The sequence below is a fragment of the Pungitius pungitius genome, chromosome 8 (assembly GCF_949316345.1).
Source record: "Pungitius pungitius chromosome 8, fPunPun2.1, whole genome shotgun sequence".
NCBI classification, from domain to species: domain Eukaryota; kingdom Metazoa; phylum Chordata; class Actinopteri; order Perciformes; family Gasterosteidae; genus Pungitius; species Pungitius pungitius.
Window position 1 is genome coordinate 8362487 of NC_084907.1, and position 15701 is coordinate 8378187.

Here is a 15701-nt window from a genome sequence, read left to right on the forward strand (position 1 = left end):
GAGGGTATGTGTTTCCAAATCACAGCTCTGAACTAAAACCCTGAGACAACTCAAAACAGGAAGGATATTCCACTTGAACTGCTCCTCTTGAATCTGATTGAGATATCTTCCCCTCTAACCCTAAACATTAGGTGTCACTGTAGATTCCTGACATCTTCACCAGCGAGGCAAATCTTGCCTAAAAGTCAACACAAACCAGTATTAATTGTTCCGCCCATTTGTTCTATCATTCTTGGGACAGTTGCTAATGACATACGAAGTCTTCAAATCTGGGCTTATTAAGTCCTGAGAAAAATTGTTATTACACAATTTCAGTCAATAGTCCAAGCACACAGGAAAGCATTAACTTCTCTCTACACTCTCCCTCAAACATCAGCAACATGAATATGTATAAAATTCCCACTATAAGACAGACCAGTGACAAAAGGTATGTTATATGTATGTGAAATGTGTTTTATTCATACCTGCATTCCAAGACACATGGTGTTGAGCATAATGAGGAGGAACATAAGGTACTCAAAGTAGCAGGAGGTGACGATGTACCACACCTGATACTGGTAGGGGTTCTTAGGAATATAACATCGCAGAGGTCTGGCCTTAAGAGCATACTGCACACACTGGCGCTAGAGGGTTTAAAGACAAGTAATATTTCTGCATTTAGCAGTATGAAGTAAGACTGAATGTACAGCAGTGTTTGTATTTGTTGTTTGGTTGTTTGGTTGTTTTTTGTTGCCAGTGGACATATCAGTTTTATTTGCATTTCTACCAGGAGCATAGGCCTACCTGGTTTTTGTCCAGTTCACAGTCCTTATACTCCTGCTCTCCTTGCTCTTGGAATGTCACAATGACAAAGCCCACAAATATATTCATCATGAAGAAGGCGATAAGGATGAGGTAGATGATAAAGAAGATTGAGATGGCCACACGGTTGTTGTACATTGGACCACTATCCTCCAAGTTTGAATCAATTGCTTTATATAGTATCCTAGGAATAAGAGACAAGTCACACACAAATATAGAAATTACAATATAATAACAGTATATTTCAGATGTGCTGCACACAACTACATATAGAGTGGGTCGGTCCTAACCCTAACTATCAATCCCAAAATGAATAGATACCCTTCAAATGGCACAGAAAAGATCATGACTCACTTTGGCCAGCCTTCAAAGGTAGAAATGGTGAAAAGAGCCAGCATGCCATTGAGGATGTTGTCAAAGTTAAGTTCTGAGTTGGTCCATTCCCTCTCATAGACCTCAATCGCATGAAGTCCTCCTTCCTGGTACTTCATATACCAGCCTCTGTGTCAAAGTGGACGGAAAAGATACTACAGTTAAAACCACCGTCCGCGTTTCTCCAGGCTACTCTAAGTTACATTTTTAATAGCACTTAAAATTACTATTATAACCTGTTTCATTTTATATTGTTTATATTTATTGGTGCTTTTTAGACAAATGAGAGAACGTGTGTAGAGGCAAATGTATTAATTTTGTCTAATTTATGATTTGTTCAAATGAACACAGCAGATAAGACAATGCCTTTTACTCAGTTCAGGCATTACTGTTTGTCTTTGTCTTATTCAATATTAAACTGAATATCATTACATTTATACTTCACGTTGAAGGCTAGGAGAGTGTGATGCAGGTTGTCAAGAATACATTACCATGCTAGTGGCTTTAATTCACATAATGAAATTAATAATTCCAGTATGTTTTTAAGTAACTTGAAGGTGTCCAGTCGAAAGACACTGAAGCAACAGCTCACAAAGAGTATCCTGCAGGAATGTGGAGACAAGCTCCATGGTCAGGGTGCTTTGTTTTTGTAGCAGGTGGATGTAACGATGATGTCTAGTGCTGTTGAATATTCCTTTGCCTCAACTTTTAATCAACCTAGATTAAAAGATTCAGTTTGGAAAAATGTTTTTACAAAATTTGTTTTTACAAAAGGGCGAATGCGTAGCTCAGGGGTCTGTTGTTGTTGAGGAAATAGACCTGGAAATGTCGGGTGGAAGTCATAGGGAATGAGACACTTCTCACAACAACTGTAATTGTTTTGTAGGTACCGTATTTTTTGCACTATAGGGCGCACTAGATTATATGGCACACTGTCAATGAACTCTCAACATTATTCAAAAGTTAATGAGCATATTCAACATCTGTGAGGCCCTCCTACGTCTGGAAGGCGTTCTGCAACCGGCTGGGGATAAAGGTGAAGCTGACGTCCGGATACCATCCGGCGACAAGCGGCCAAACCGAAGGGCTCAACCGAAAGGCTCAATCAGGAACTCAGGAAGTACCTTCGCAGTTACTGCTCACAGCATCCACATGATTGGTCCCGTTACGTGGCCTGGGCGGAATATGCCCAGAACGCTATGTTCCACTCGTCGTTATGACTAACCCCTTTTCAGTGTGTGCTAGGGTACCAGCCCCCATTGTTTCCCTGGGATACTATGCCAGGTCCAGTGCCGGCAGTAGCAAGGTCTGGGAGACCGTCGATCGTCACCTCCGCCAAGCAGCCTGCATGCAGAAGACGTTCGCAGACTGACGACGCCGGCCCGCTCCCATCTACCAACCGGGTCAGCGGGTGTGGCTGTCCACGAGCGACTTGAAGCTGCGTCTGCCCTGCCGGAAGCTGGCCGCGATACATCGGTAAGATGGATAAAGATGGGGGTCCGGCGTACGCTATCACGGCTATGCTGATGGACTGGGAAGGATGCGGCCTTAAAAAAACGTCCGGATTGCCCTGCACCTCGTTCACGGGCTCGTCCGCCGTCTTCAGTTACCCGACCGTCAGGAGCCGGCTGTGGAGGAGGGGGCTCTGTGAGGTCTCAACCCCAGCGTGGCAGCAGGAGCCGCAAGGGGGCGCCGAAGGACGTGTCCTCCTGATCCAATCACCGGAATTCAGTAAACCTGCGAGAGAGACCTAGGAGAATAGCCCGACGCAGCGGGCGAGTTGTGAGGTATTTCAAGTACGCTTCTCTGCTGAACCCTTTGATTCTTTGCCCCTGAATTCCCTTAGAACCAGTGAGTCTCCGTGCATCGACCTTCCACCTTCTGCCGACTACGAACCTGCCTATCCCCTGGGTCAGAGTCTGCCTCCAGGGTCCATTCGTTACAATAACTACCAACCTTGTTCAGTGGTAACATGTAAAAAACACAGTCTGATACCGCTACACATTGTTATTTGATAGTAAAGCAAGGTATGTAATGCTGCAAGCGGTGCGGCGCGGCTTTGTAGTTTACAAAAGTCGTACTGAAACATTTTGACTTGGCGCCGTAAGCGCCTTGTACCACACAAAATCGCTCAGAGGTCCGTAAGCAAAACCAGAATTAATCCATATATGAGGCGCTTCGGATTCTTTTTTTGAGAAAATTAAAGGCCTTTAAGTGCGCCCTATAGTGCAAAAAATACGGGTATATGCAATTTCTCCCCACTCCTGATATGGATACTTACTTTGAGTTCTTGAATGTGATAGAGCCACCACAAAAGCAATTAATTTGCGCAAAGAAAAAGAAACACTACAGTTTTTTCAGCCTGGTGTTGTCAGTTCCCAATCAGGGAACTCGAGCTGCGTAAAGACGCTGTGGGAACGCCTCTGCGTGACCGCGTCATGAAGCACGTGTGAAACTCAACCAATGGCGAACAGGTACGTCATAGCCGGGACGCCGGACCAGCCCCCTCAAGGGTTAGCTGGGCGTGCTCTATGCGCCCCCCCCCCCGTCGAGGCCGGGCCGCAGCACGGCACGCTCGGACGAGGTTCTCTCGCGGCCGGACTGGTCTGAGGACCGCCGCCGCGGAGAGGACGTCGTCCAATAGGCCCTGACACTGTAAGGGTCAGGGCCCGGAGAGTGACCGCCGCTTCGGGGCACGACCGGGTCCAGCGAGCGTGAGCCCGAGGGCCGTTCGCCCCCTCTAAGGAGAGTTCCGGCTCTACTACATCAGCGCTTCCCTGCCAGTACGCTGTTGCAGGGCGCGGTGCCTGTAGACCCGGGACTTCCAGAGACCGGCCCCGAGGGGCCAGAGCCCCTGGGAAACATTTTGGGTGAGTGGCGAGCCCTCCCCAACGTATCTCAATGGGTCCTGCACACAATCGATATCGGCGATCTCCAGGATGCTTACTTTCATATTCCCATCCTCCCTCGACACAGGAAGTTCCTGAGGTTCGCTTTTGGGGATAAAGCTTACCAATACAAGGGCCTTCCTTTTGGCCTAGCCCTCTCGCCCCGTACGTTCACAAAATGCGTGGATGCAGCTCTGGCGCCATTGCGTCTCCAGGGCATCCGTATTTTGAACTACTTGGACGACTGGTTGATTTTAGCGGCCTCCGAGCGCCTGGCGGCCCAACACCGTGATATTGTGCTCGCTCATATCAACCGTCTGGGGCTGAGACCCAACACCAGGAAAAGCGTGCTGTCCCCAGCACGTAGGACCACTTTCCTGGGCGTAATTTGGGATTCGACCACGATGCAGGCACACCTGCCTCCCGCTCGGGTAGTTTCGATCCTCTCTGCTGTTCAGCAAGCTAGGCTAGGCCAGCCACTCACTGTGAAACAGTTTCAGAGACTGTTAGGTCTCCTGGCAGCGGCATCCAATGTGATCCCTCGCGGCCTGTTACACTTGAGACCGTTGCAGTGGTGGTCAAGACCAAGGGATTCTCCCCAAGGGGGAACCAGCACCGTCTGATCAAAGTCACTCGGCGCTGCCTGAGGGCCTTGGTCATATGGAGGCACCCTGGGTTTCTAGCCTAAGGGCCCGTTTTAGGGGCGATCTGTCGCCGGGTCATCCTCACGACAGACGCTTCCCTCACGGGCCGGGGTGCGATCATGAGTGGTCACTCAGCCTCGGGGCTGTGGCAGCATCATATCCTGTCCTGGCACATAAACCAGCTGGAGATGCTGGCGGTGTTTCAGGCGCTGAAACACTTCTGCCCAGCCCTGACGGACCAGCATGCGCTTGTCTGGACAGACAACACATCAGTGGTTTTTTACATCAACCATCAGGGAGGTCTACGCTCTCGGCCGCTGAACAAGCTAGCCCGCCAGATCCTCCTGTGGTCCGTGGGGAAGCTCCGATCGCTAAGAGCGGCTTTTATCCCAGGCGTCTTGAACCAAGGGTCAGACACCCTGTCGAGGCAGGGGCCGAGGCCCGGGAACTGGAGACTCCACCCAGAGGCGGTGGAGTTCCTTTGGGGTCACTTCCGCCGTGCCGATGTGGACCTATTTGCCTCCGCAGAGACAACTCATTGTCCTCGGTGGTTCTCCCCCACGCACCCCGCCCCTCTGGGCTTAGATGCTTTGGGACAGGCATGGCCAAAAAGCATGCGCCTGTACGCTTTCCCCCCAGTTGCTCTGCTCCCAGGGGTTCTGGATAGGGTCCGTCAGGACGGAGTCAGCCTACTGTTAGTAGCCCCGTTCTGGCCGGCCCGCGTATGGTTTGTGGACCTAATATCGCTTCTCGCAGGCCCCCCGGTGGAGATCCCCATCAGGTCGGACCTGCTGTCTCAGGCGTCGGGGTCCATAGTTCACCCCCGCCTGGAGCTTTGGAAGCTATGGGCGTGGCCCTTGAGGGGGCCCGCCCTTTAAGGTCCGGTCTCTCGACTGAGGTCGTAGAGACCACCTCCTACTCCACAGCCCTGCCACTAGGAGGGCGTATGCCGGTAGATGGTGCCACCTGCTGTAGGAACAACTGCGGACGCAGTTAACTGCCCGGTCGGTTCAGTACTGGAGGTCCTGCTATGTTTTCCACAGGTCTTCCCGTCTGTCTTTGGGGCATCTCTCTTCCTTTGTGGCGCCCTGTCCTCCGTTCCTGACGTCGGACCAGGCGTATAACAGAGCCGCAGCAAGTGAATGGTTATTGCCATGACACTTGCTTATGAATCGGCCGGTCAGCCCGCATCTCGGCTGTCCAGGCCCATTCTATCGGGGTATGGCGGCTGCAGAAGCCCTCCTGTCGGGGACTGACCCTCGCCTAGAGCACAGGTGCTCTCGTCGAGTGTGCGTTTTTTAAACTTCACACCACGGTCACCTGCTCGTATGGTGAGTGGGTATAAGTGTTCCCACAGCGTCTTGACGCACCTCGAGTTCCCTGATAGGGAACGTCTCTCGGTTACGTATCTAACCTTCATTCCCTTCAGGGAACGAAGGTTACATACGTAACCCTCTCGGTTACTAGAGACGTTACTTGTGCCCTAAAAACTGAGAAACTGATGAATCACTGTATTAATAACACAACAAAGTGCTTACTTGCATGTTTCTTCAGTCATTTTGTCAGGATCTGTACAGGCATAGAACTTGCCCTGGGAAGATAAAAACGTGTAGTTAAGAGAAGGCTGAAAGAAAAATATTTAGATTGCGAAATGCAGTGCATTTTCCATCATATTTCTGTGTCTTCTTACTTTGAAAAGTTGGACTCCAATGCAAGCAAACATGAAGTCCAGTAGCATTGTGACCACTACAATGTTTCCAATGGTCTTGATGGCAACAAACACACACTGGACGACATGCTTTAAAGACACAGATATTGCATATGATACTTGGTTCAGTAATAAGCCATTCAAAACTAAAACATTATCAAAAGACAATTAACACCTTGAGTCCTTTTGCTCTGTTGATGGCCCTCAGGGGCCGGAGTACCCTTAAAACCCGGAGAATCTTCACCACAGAGATGGCACTTGATCTGCAGGACACAAATAATGGCACCATGTATTTACGGATGCTCACTCTATAGCAATACATTGATGTTTATTCCACTTGTGTGAACGAGAGATATGGCAACAAGATTACATTAGAGGATGTCAGTCAGTCAATTTCAAATTTACACTTACTCCATGCCCATTGAGAGGAGAGATACACTGACCACCAGAAGATCCAAGATGTTGAAAGAGTTCCGACAAAAAGACCCTTTGTGAAGAATTGCACCGTATGTGGTCATCTGAAAAAGAACACTTGTTATTCATGAACAATTTCCTTGCTATATGTGCTACATATAGCTTTAGTTGAGGATGTTGCATGTGGGCAATTTTGTGCTATAAAAGATAACATGAATTGAATATCTTATGCATTACAAATTAAGAAAACAAATAAAATGAAATGTTACCAGAAAAATACCATCTAAATCTATTCACCACATGTCATCTGTCACACCACGGTGAAGTTGTCACGGTTGTTTTATTCTGTTGGGCCTTTTTGTCTTGTCATTTCCGGTTATATTTTGAAAAAATAGCTCCTCGTTTCAGGTCACTTACACTTCCTCACGTGGCACCAGTCTGATATGCGTTCATATGCGTTCTTGTGTGGACTTTTGTTCTCGTGAAACATCATCAGTTGCAGCCCGAGTACTGTTCCAATTCTAAAGTCCGCATTTGGCCGAGAAAAGACATAATACCCGGTTGTGACTCGCCCAGCCCATTTTACCGGGCATGCATTGGCGCTGGCTTGTCTGTTCTTATGAGAGCCAAATATCCCAGAATGCATTTCACCTCAGCAACAGACAAGAAAGAAACACAACTAAGTCAAAATTTATAAATACTACTATATTTAAGTAACGGAATGTAATTTTATAAAATTTTCAGATGAGACGTTAGTTGTTAAAGCAACATTTCTGCAGTCGGTTTGTCAACATTCAGCCTTTCTAACAATTTGCTCCGTGGATGTCAGAGATCGGACCCTCCAGCACCGGGCAGTCAGCTCATCTCAGCCCGGAGAGAGCATTGTGTTTTCGGCAAGTCTTTTGTGAAATGCTCCCATGGTTTTCACGTCTCCGTAGTGGTTATACATGAGATATATCTATACTATAACAGGGCTGAGTCGACTGTATAACTATGTTTCGATACATTGAGCTATTTTGCCTAATTATTTGAAGTCTAATTGTATATATAGTGCCCAATATTATATATACACCATTTCTAATTTTAATTAAAAATTTAACAAAAGTTATGAATAAATGATAATACTAAAATACTTAAAACGTATTAGCAAGACCAGCTGACGTCATCAAGTCAGCTGCTGTGCCAATTGCGGAAATGACTGTTCTCCTGAAACCGCGAGTCAGGACTCCTGAGTCAGTTATTGCCTTCTTCTGTATTGAGAAAGGGCCATTGTCTTCCCTGATTTCTGTTTGTGTCCACTTGTTCTCCATGTGTACTAATAGCGAAAACCCCCCACTCCATGAATGACCTCCACCTGGCAGATGTTCTGAATAAGTTCTACTGCAGATTTGAAAGACAATGTCCTGACTCCATCCTCCACCTACCCCGACCCATCAGTTGCTCACACCTTTGGATTACTCTCCCCTCCCCCCTCTCTGTCATGGAGAGTGACATCAATCGGCTCTTCAAAAGACAAAACCCCCGGAAAGCAGCCGGTCCGGACTCAGTCTCTGCTGCAGGACAAACTCTCTCAGCGAGAACAACCTGGAGCTTAACGCCCTGAAGACAGTGAAGATGGTCGTGGACTTCAGGAAGAACGCAGCCCCACCTTCCCCCCTCACCCTGGGTTACTCCCCCGTCACCACTGTGGACTCCTTCCGTTTCCTGTGCTCCATCATCACCCAGGACCTCAAGTGGGAGCTGAACATCAGCTCCATCACACAAAAAGGCTCAGCAGAGGATGTTTTTCCTGAGGCAGCTGAAGAAATTCAACCTGCCACAGACAATGATGGTGCACTTCTACACGGCCATCATCGAGTCCATCCTCTGCTCCTCCATCACCATGTGGTACGCTGCAGCCACAGCCAGGACAAGGGCAGGTTGCAGCGTGTCATCCGCTCTGCAGAGAGGTTGATTGGCTGCAATCTGCCGTCTCTCCAGGACTCTTTCGCTTCCAGGACTTTGAAGCGGGCCAGAAAGATTGTAGCCGACCCCTCCCACCCTGGACATGAACTGTTTGTGCCCCTTCCATCCGGCAGAAGGCTAAGGTCCATCAGAACTAAGACCTCCCGCCACACGAACAGTTTCTTCCCTTCGGCAGTCGGGCTCATCAACAGAGCCCGGGGCCCCCCCTGACTGACTCTGACTCCCATGTTAATTCATTCACTTTGTCACTTTCACTTGTCACTCGTCACTTTGTTTAGCTGGTGCACTTCTAAGACTACTATCTTTATTTCTATTTCTAATTTTATCTTATCTCCTCTAACTTACTAACCCATAGCTTTAGCATACTAACCCACAGCATATATTTTATTATACTTCTATTTTATTTTTATTTCTGCACTATGTTGTCATTATTGTACTGTCTTCTGTCATGCACCAACCACCAAGACAATTTCCATGTATGTCCAACATATTATGGCAATAAACGTTTCCTGATTCCTGATAGTCTCCGTCTCTCTTTGTCCTGTGCCAGTGTGTTTGTTTTGCTCTTGGGTCCATTTGGTCTAGCCACGCCACCTTTTCTCACCTTTTTTCCCAGGTTCTTTTGCACTGCTGCTTTGTTTTTGCCTCCTAGCGAGTGATTTTGCTAAGTTTTGCATTATAGGTTAAGTGGTAGTGTTACAATGTCATAGTCCTTTTTGTTTTCCTCCGTAAGGAGTGATTTTTGTTTAGTGACTTTGCCTCCATTGATAGTGTGTGCCCGTTACTTATGGTTAAGTTAAAAGCCATTTTGTTTTGCTCCTAGTGCGGTGTTACTTTTTGTTTGTCCATTTTTATAGCCACACTTCTTCCTTACCCATGTTATCGGAAGAAGTGTGTCCTAGATAAAGTACATAGCCCGCATTTATTCACTCTGCCTTGGAGGTCGACCGTCTTACCAATAAAGACTACCTTATGCCTGAAAAGACCCTGCGCTTGTGTCCTGTTTTCTGCCTGGGCCTGACATCATCCTGGTAAAAACTGAAAACAATGGGATGCCCGAAGCAGTTTATGTGCAATTGCTACAAATCTGCCTCACAAACTTTCAACTGCTACATAGATATATTGAACAGTCGGACACGCATTCAAAAAGACAAAGTGACAAAATAAGTCCATGTTATAGTCAGTTTTTTTAGTGTGAATAATCCCTGTTTTTTGCAAGAGAAAGACCAATTTCAGTGAAAGACCAATTTCAGTGACGTTTTGATTAAGAAATTGTATCAGACCACATAGCTCTTCTGCAATGCTATTGGCCTCTGATGCTGATGACAAGGGTTTGATTCCTGTCACGGCCATAGTTTTTTTTTTACCCCCACCTCCCCGACATGCAAGGAGAGGCGAAAGGCCTGTTCATCGCTGCTCGCAGCTTTAATTATTAGGGCCTGAGACAACTGAGAGTCGGGCGAAGCCCTATTGTGTTTGCACAAATTCTTATTATTATTTCACCACTTCAATCGCACTTTTGGGGACTTTATCATGTTCAAAAACTCTTGAATTTTTGCAAGCGAAAAATTGAGACCTGTAACCAAGCATCATGGCTCATTATGTTTCTTCTTACCTCTTGTTTGTTAATTTGTCACCTAATATGTACATGTAATTTTACCACATATTTACCTTCAGCACAATTTCCGCTGTGAACACCGTAGTGAAGACTATATCAGCAGACGCCAACACCTAAAAGTGTCACATTATTTGTAATATCAACAGCTATATCATATCTATATTTAATGCTGACGACATGAATGAAAATTGTAATTGTTCAATTGCAAAATTACAGTAGGAAAGGCATGCACCTCTCACCTGGTTCCTGAAGGACATGGGGTCAATTGGATCCTCAGCAGCTAAAGAAATAGATGATAGCAGGATGAAGAGGAGGATGATGTTGGTGAAGGTAGTTGCATTTATAATACGATGACAGAGCTTCCGGAACCTGAAATGTTTTAGAATAGAAAGCACTCGTGAAATTTCTCCAGCTGGCAAGCATACATTTGAAAAACAATTAGACCATAAGCAATTGTGTCTCTGCTAAGGACAATACTTTCCGATGTCCTAGCCATGTTGAAAAATAACAACTTAAAAAGAGTGTACAACAAAAAATAGATGTAAACATCATGCACAGTCCCAAAAAGGAGACCCAGGGAGATAGCGAAAGCACTCATGAAACATGCTAATGATACTGCGCATCAGACAGTAATACAATTCAAATTTACATTCATCATTGTTCTGCCCTCAGTGGTGGGTAATTGGCACCATCTCCTGGACACTTTAAGTTGTGTTGTTAGTTTGTCTAAACGTTGACCTGGAACCGGATGTCCGCCACCTGTGTTTGTTTTTAGGTAGATGGTTTCAGGAAAATTGTCCCCTGCCATCCTTCATGTGGTCTGGCACGTTTACAAAAATAGACCCCTAGTGCCCCTTAGGCTGGAGCCCAATATCCATCAATATTTCTTCTTCATTCCTCAATATTTAAGAATAAAAATTAATCTCTCTGTCATCAATTTCAGGGGGGGGGGGGACACCTGGGCATCTTGGAAAATAGCCGTTTGAGACCAGAACCAGCTCAAACTAGTCTTTAAGGACGTGAGGAGATTGTAAAAAGCGCCAGAGTTGGACAACAGGTTCTTGGCTGGATCACTTTGTGATACGTATGTAGTCTCCAGGTGCACCTGCGGGAATTGTTCATGTATCTTTTTCTCTTCTAAATGAATGTTAACTTTTCAACTTGACGTGCCGGATTCTTCTCATCAACCAACTCATCAACCAATTTCTGACTGGGTATTTAATTGAGTTCTTGTAAGAATTTTGCTCCAACATGCTCCGCGCTGCCTTGTTAAAAACTGCACGCAATTTCCTGACATGTGTTTGGTAAGGTTCCATATCTCTGTCTGACTGATTCCAATGTAAGTAGAGCTCTATATTCTTTATCCATATTACAATGTAGCTTAGTTTGTATATGATTTATTTGTTAGGACTTAGAGACGGATTGCCATATTGTGACATGTGAAATTTTGTAATCTCCTTTCTTTCCCTTTGTATAGACCATGGAATATGACGCAAGAAACTAAATAAATGGTATGGCTGAATAAAGAGCAAAGTTAACAAAACCTTGTTTCAATTTGGTTTGTGGCTTGTGTCCAGTCGAACATTAAATCGACTACAAGCTCCTTGTGCAACAGGCAGGCAGGCAGAGAATTTTAAGGCAGTTTTACTGTTCTACAAATTATTTTTTATTTGGGTATGGATTGCAACTTGACTCTAAAAGGCAAGATGATGCAGAATAACGTTCAGATGCTGTTGTTGAATGTAAACCGTTTAAATAACGGTGGAAAATAATGACAAAATTACTCCCCCTGGGAGTTTTGAATCATCAAACCGGGAGGAGAATAGTTTGATAAGTCACCTTTGACTTGGTCGGAGAATTCTCTATTTCGCGAAATATATCACAATTCACATTGTATTTCACTTTGTAATTGTAGGCCTTACTCTTCGTTTAGTTATTAAATACTTTTTGATTTTTAAAACCCGAGCTAGTCGACTTTTGATTCACCGTATCCTGCCTGGACGAGAACAAAGGGAAGGTGGTCTCCCCTTCGGCCTTCAGAACCCAACACAAGCCACACCAGCAGGCGGCAATTTAACCCAAATCGTAAAGTCACCTTGGCCAATCAGAAGCCTAGCAAAAAGTTATTATTATAACGCACATAGGAAAGGGCAAGTCGTATGTTTGAACTGATGGCGAAGTTGAGATGTTACTTAATGTCGCACTTGAATATAAAGTAAATAAAACTCATGAAAACGTGGACTGGGAGTCTTGCTAGTCCAAGCAGTACGCCAACATCCTAGCGTTGTTCCTAAAGCAGTACCCTGAGACGTCCCAAGAGTTTCCTCATCGTAAAGAGGATATAACCAGGACCATGATTACCCACAAGCTTAAGGCGATACGGTTTAAATACAGGCAAGCAGTAGATTCCGGTCGGAAAAGCGGCCATGGCAGAGTGGTTCTACTTTGAACTATGTTAGCCGATATGGGGTGGTTCTCCTGCAACGACTACCATTCAATCCGGTATAGAAACGACAGATGTGCCCTGCGTAGAATTGCATTCTGACGTTTTTCATGGTTTGGGCTGGTCCCAGTATTGTAGTGGTGTCTGGAGAAGTGGATTGGCTATAATCAAACAGGTAACCCTCTAATTCTGGAGCAACAAAGTTACAGCACCTTATATGAATCCCTGACATGACAAAGTGGATAACAGGATAACAGGTCATTCTTTCCTTGAGCAAGGAAGTTAACTAAGTTACCTAAATCCACCAGGTGTACTCATTATGGCAGCACCATGCACCTTCAAAGGGTTTGATCAAATACAACTGGCGTTTCTCATCCCTTATGTTAATGGGATTTGTAAAACAACTAGCCGCTGGATTGAATAATAATGATGTCTATAAAGACTACCTACATTAGATGGTTTACTTTGTTTTAAAGTAGTCAATCTATAACCACACTAAAATCTTTAGGGACGCGTTTACAAAAAAAGTAAGATATTGAACATGAATGAAAGCCATTAATATGATAATAATCCAATAGTAACCACATTATTCAAAATCAACATGTTAAGTGACCAGGCACATATTTTATTTATTTGTTAACAACTTCATCAGGTTGGAAGAAGACCTACAGGGCACCCCTGCTTCTTTTTTTCTTTAGTAAAAAAAAAAAGAAACGATAGCTCAAAATTAAATGAAATATTAATAATGTAATAACAATAACTTATAACAAAAACTTATTTCACCAATAAATTACTGTTAAACGACAAAAACAACAGGAAAAGTGTATTTTACAACAACTTCGAATGCAGCACAAAGCTGGCGAGGCGAATTTCCAGTGAATGCAACATCTGTTTGTTTTACAGGCAGCTACAGACAGTGAAACACAGACACACTTTTACACCGTTTAGCGGTCAGTATTTTAACCGTGGTTGCTCCATTGACATATTTAAAATATATATATACACACTTCAGCTGCTAGCTAACGGGAGGCTAACGTTACCTGCTGTCCAGTGTAGTGTTTACTAGCGTCCCATGCGGCGCTGTTTCAGTTGACAAAACGTGACAAACGCACTTTTCTAATCATTACGTTACACTGGGTATCTAAGTTAGTTAATGCAACTTTTGATATAGGAACACCAACTCCAAATATTTTACTATAATAAGCAATTATTATGGAGATATAAACATAATCGAAGCACTTACGGGATTTTCATAAGGGATTTCACTCTTTGTGAGGCTTCGCTTAACAACCTACGTGTCTGCTTCATAGACCACAACAACAATCTGTGATGCTATTAGCTGCCCTGATTGCTACCCAATCGCGTTAGGAAATTAATTAATTATTGTTATAAATATCAAACGTCACTAAAGACCCATCATTTTCATAATCATTTTTAATGTTAAAAATATTTGTCGGGGACCCCCCAAAATCTAAAAATAAATTCTTATAGGGGGTCCCTAATGACTTATAGGGGGTTCGGGACCCCGCCAGACCCCCCTCATTTCGAACCCTGGCACAATCTGACGTCAAACACAGCGGATAACGGCGCACACTCTGACGTCACAAGGCAAAAAACCCGGTTATACTGTCAACACGACAACACTGCAACCGGGGTTTCTGAAAATGCTCACCCTGGCCGGAGTTTTAAAAGATGTTCGGTTTCAGTGCCCTGAAATTGCGTGTTCGTGTGGACAGGGCCTAACTCAATGAAATTTGAATGTACTAAAGAAATCCGTGATAAGGAAGGCAAATATATAATTGTAAAGGAAAGTTGGAAAACAAGTCACATTCGTAAATGTCTATTGCACCTAAGTAAAAAGTCCTTTTTTAAAACCTTACTTGACAGTTTTATTCTCGAAACGGAAAGGATATTAATATGTGGAGGTGACTTAGACGTAACATAGTTATGAATAGTAGTCTAGACACAACAAACCAGCTCCGATGGCTAATGGAGAGCACCTGGGCCCGGTGTCTCCTAAGGTCTATCCTGCCAGTTGGAGGGGGGACTCGAGAGGAGGCAGACCCGGCCTTCACTCCGGCTGTAGTTTCCATGTGTTATTTCAGTTGTGTTTGAGCTATTCTCTTCATTCATGCACACACCACACAATTTTTCACACATCCACACTTCCCAGTTCATCATTGAAGTTCTTTCTGTTAGGGTTATACTTCAATAAACATTCTTTAATACACTGTTTCCTGCTGTTTGGCATAGCTTGAGCCAGCTATGACAATGATATACCTCGATTATTGCAAAAAGATATGAACACTTTACGAAGGATTTTATAGATGAAGACCAGACAGCCTTCATTAAGGGGCGCCAAACCCAGGAAAATACACGGAAAACACTACATATAATTGAACACATTAATGGTAAAAACATGCTTGCAGCCTTGATGCAGAAAAGGTCTTCGACTGGGTAAACTGGAATTTTCTATTCCAGGTATTCATATTGCAGAAATTTGGACTAATTAAAAAAAGCTATTCAATGTGCCAAAACATTTTGCCATAACCCAACTGCAAGGATAAAAGTAAATGGCAGTCCATTTGGTTTGAATAACAAACATTCTGTCTCCCAAACCCCCCCACCCAATTCCATTATTTTAAAATGAAAGCCACAATGATTATCTGTACCTCAACAATAGGTACACCACAATTGCTTTCAAATACTAGTGAAACTAGTACTTACTACTTCTACTGCTGCTAGTACGACAATTACAACTATAACTAGAAAATGCATTTCCTGCTGAAAATGCGTTGGAATGCAAAAAGCTGAAATTAATTTCAAAAAGTTGCTTAAAATGCAACAA

General features: G+C 44.5%; 1 protein-coding gene across 4 annotated transcripts in view; it reads right to left on the minus strand.

Annotated features, from left to right (window-relative positions):
• LOC119193902 (dihydropyridine-sensitive L-type skeletal muscle calcium channel subunit alpha-1-like) overlaps positions 1–15701 on the minus strand; it is a 111019-nt gene that overhangs the window by 53989 nt on the left and 41329 nt on the right. For all 4 annotated transcript variants that reach the window (XR_009956804.1, XM_062563886.1, XM_062563887.1 and 1 more), the window contains exons 18-26: positions 10650–10779; positions 10464–10523; positions 6825–6931; positions 6589–6676; positions 6396–6503; positions 6244–6296; positions 1156–1302; positions 784–985; positions 465–623 (exon numbers count right to left, since the gene is read on the minus strand). Coding sequence is in view for 3 of the 4 variants with exons in the window: in XM_062563886.1 (XP_062419870.1) it covers positions 465–623; positions 784–985; positions 1156–1302; positions 6244–6296; positions 6396–6503; positions 6589–6676; positions 6825–6931; positions 10464–10523; positions 10650–10779 (1054 nt within the window). In the remaining variant the exon portion in view is untranslated. The remainder of the gene's footprint in view (positions 1–464; positions 624–783; positions 986–1155; positions 1303–6243; positions 6297–6395; positions 6504–6588; positions 6677–6824; positions 6932–10463; positions 10524–10649; positions 10780–15701) is intronic.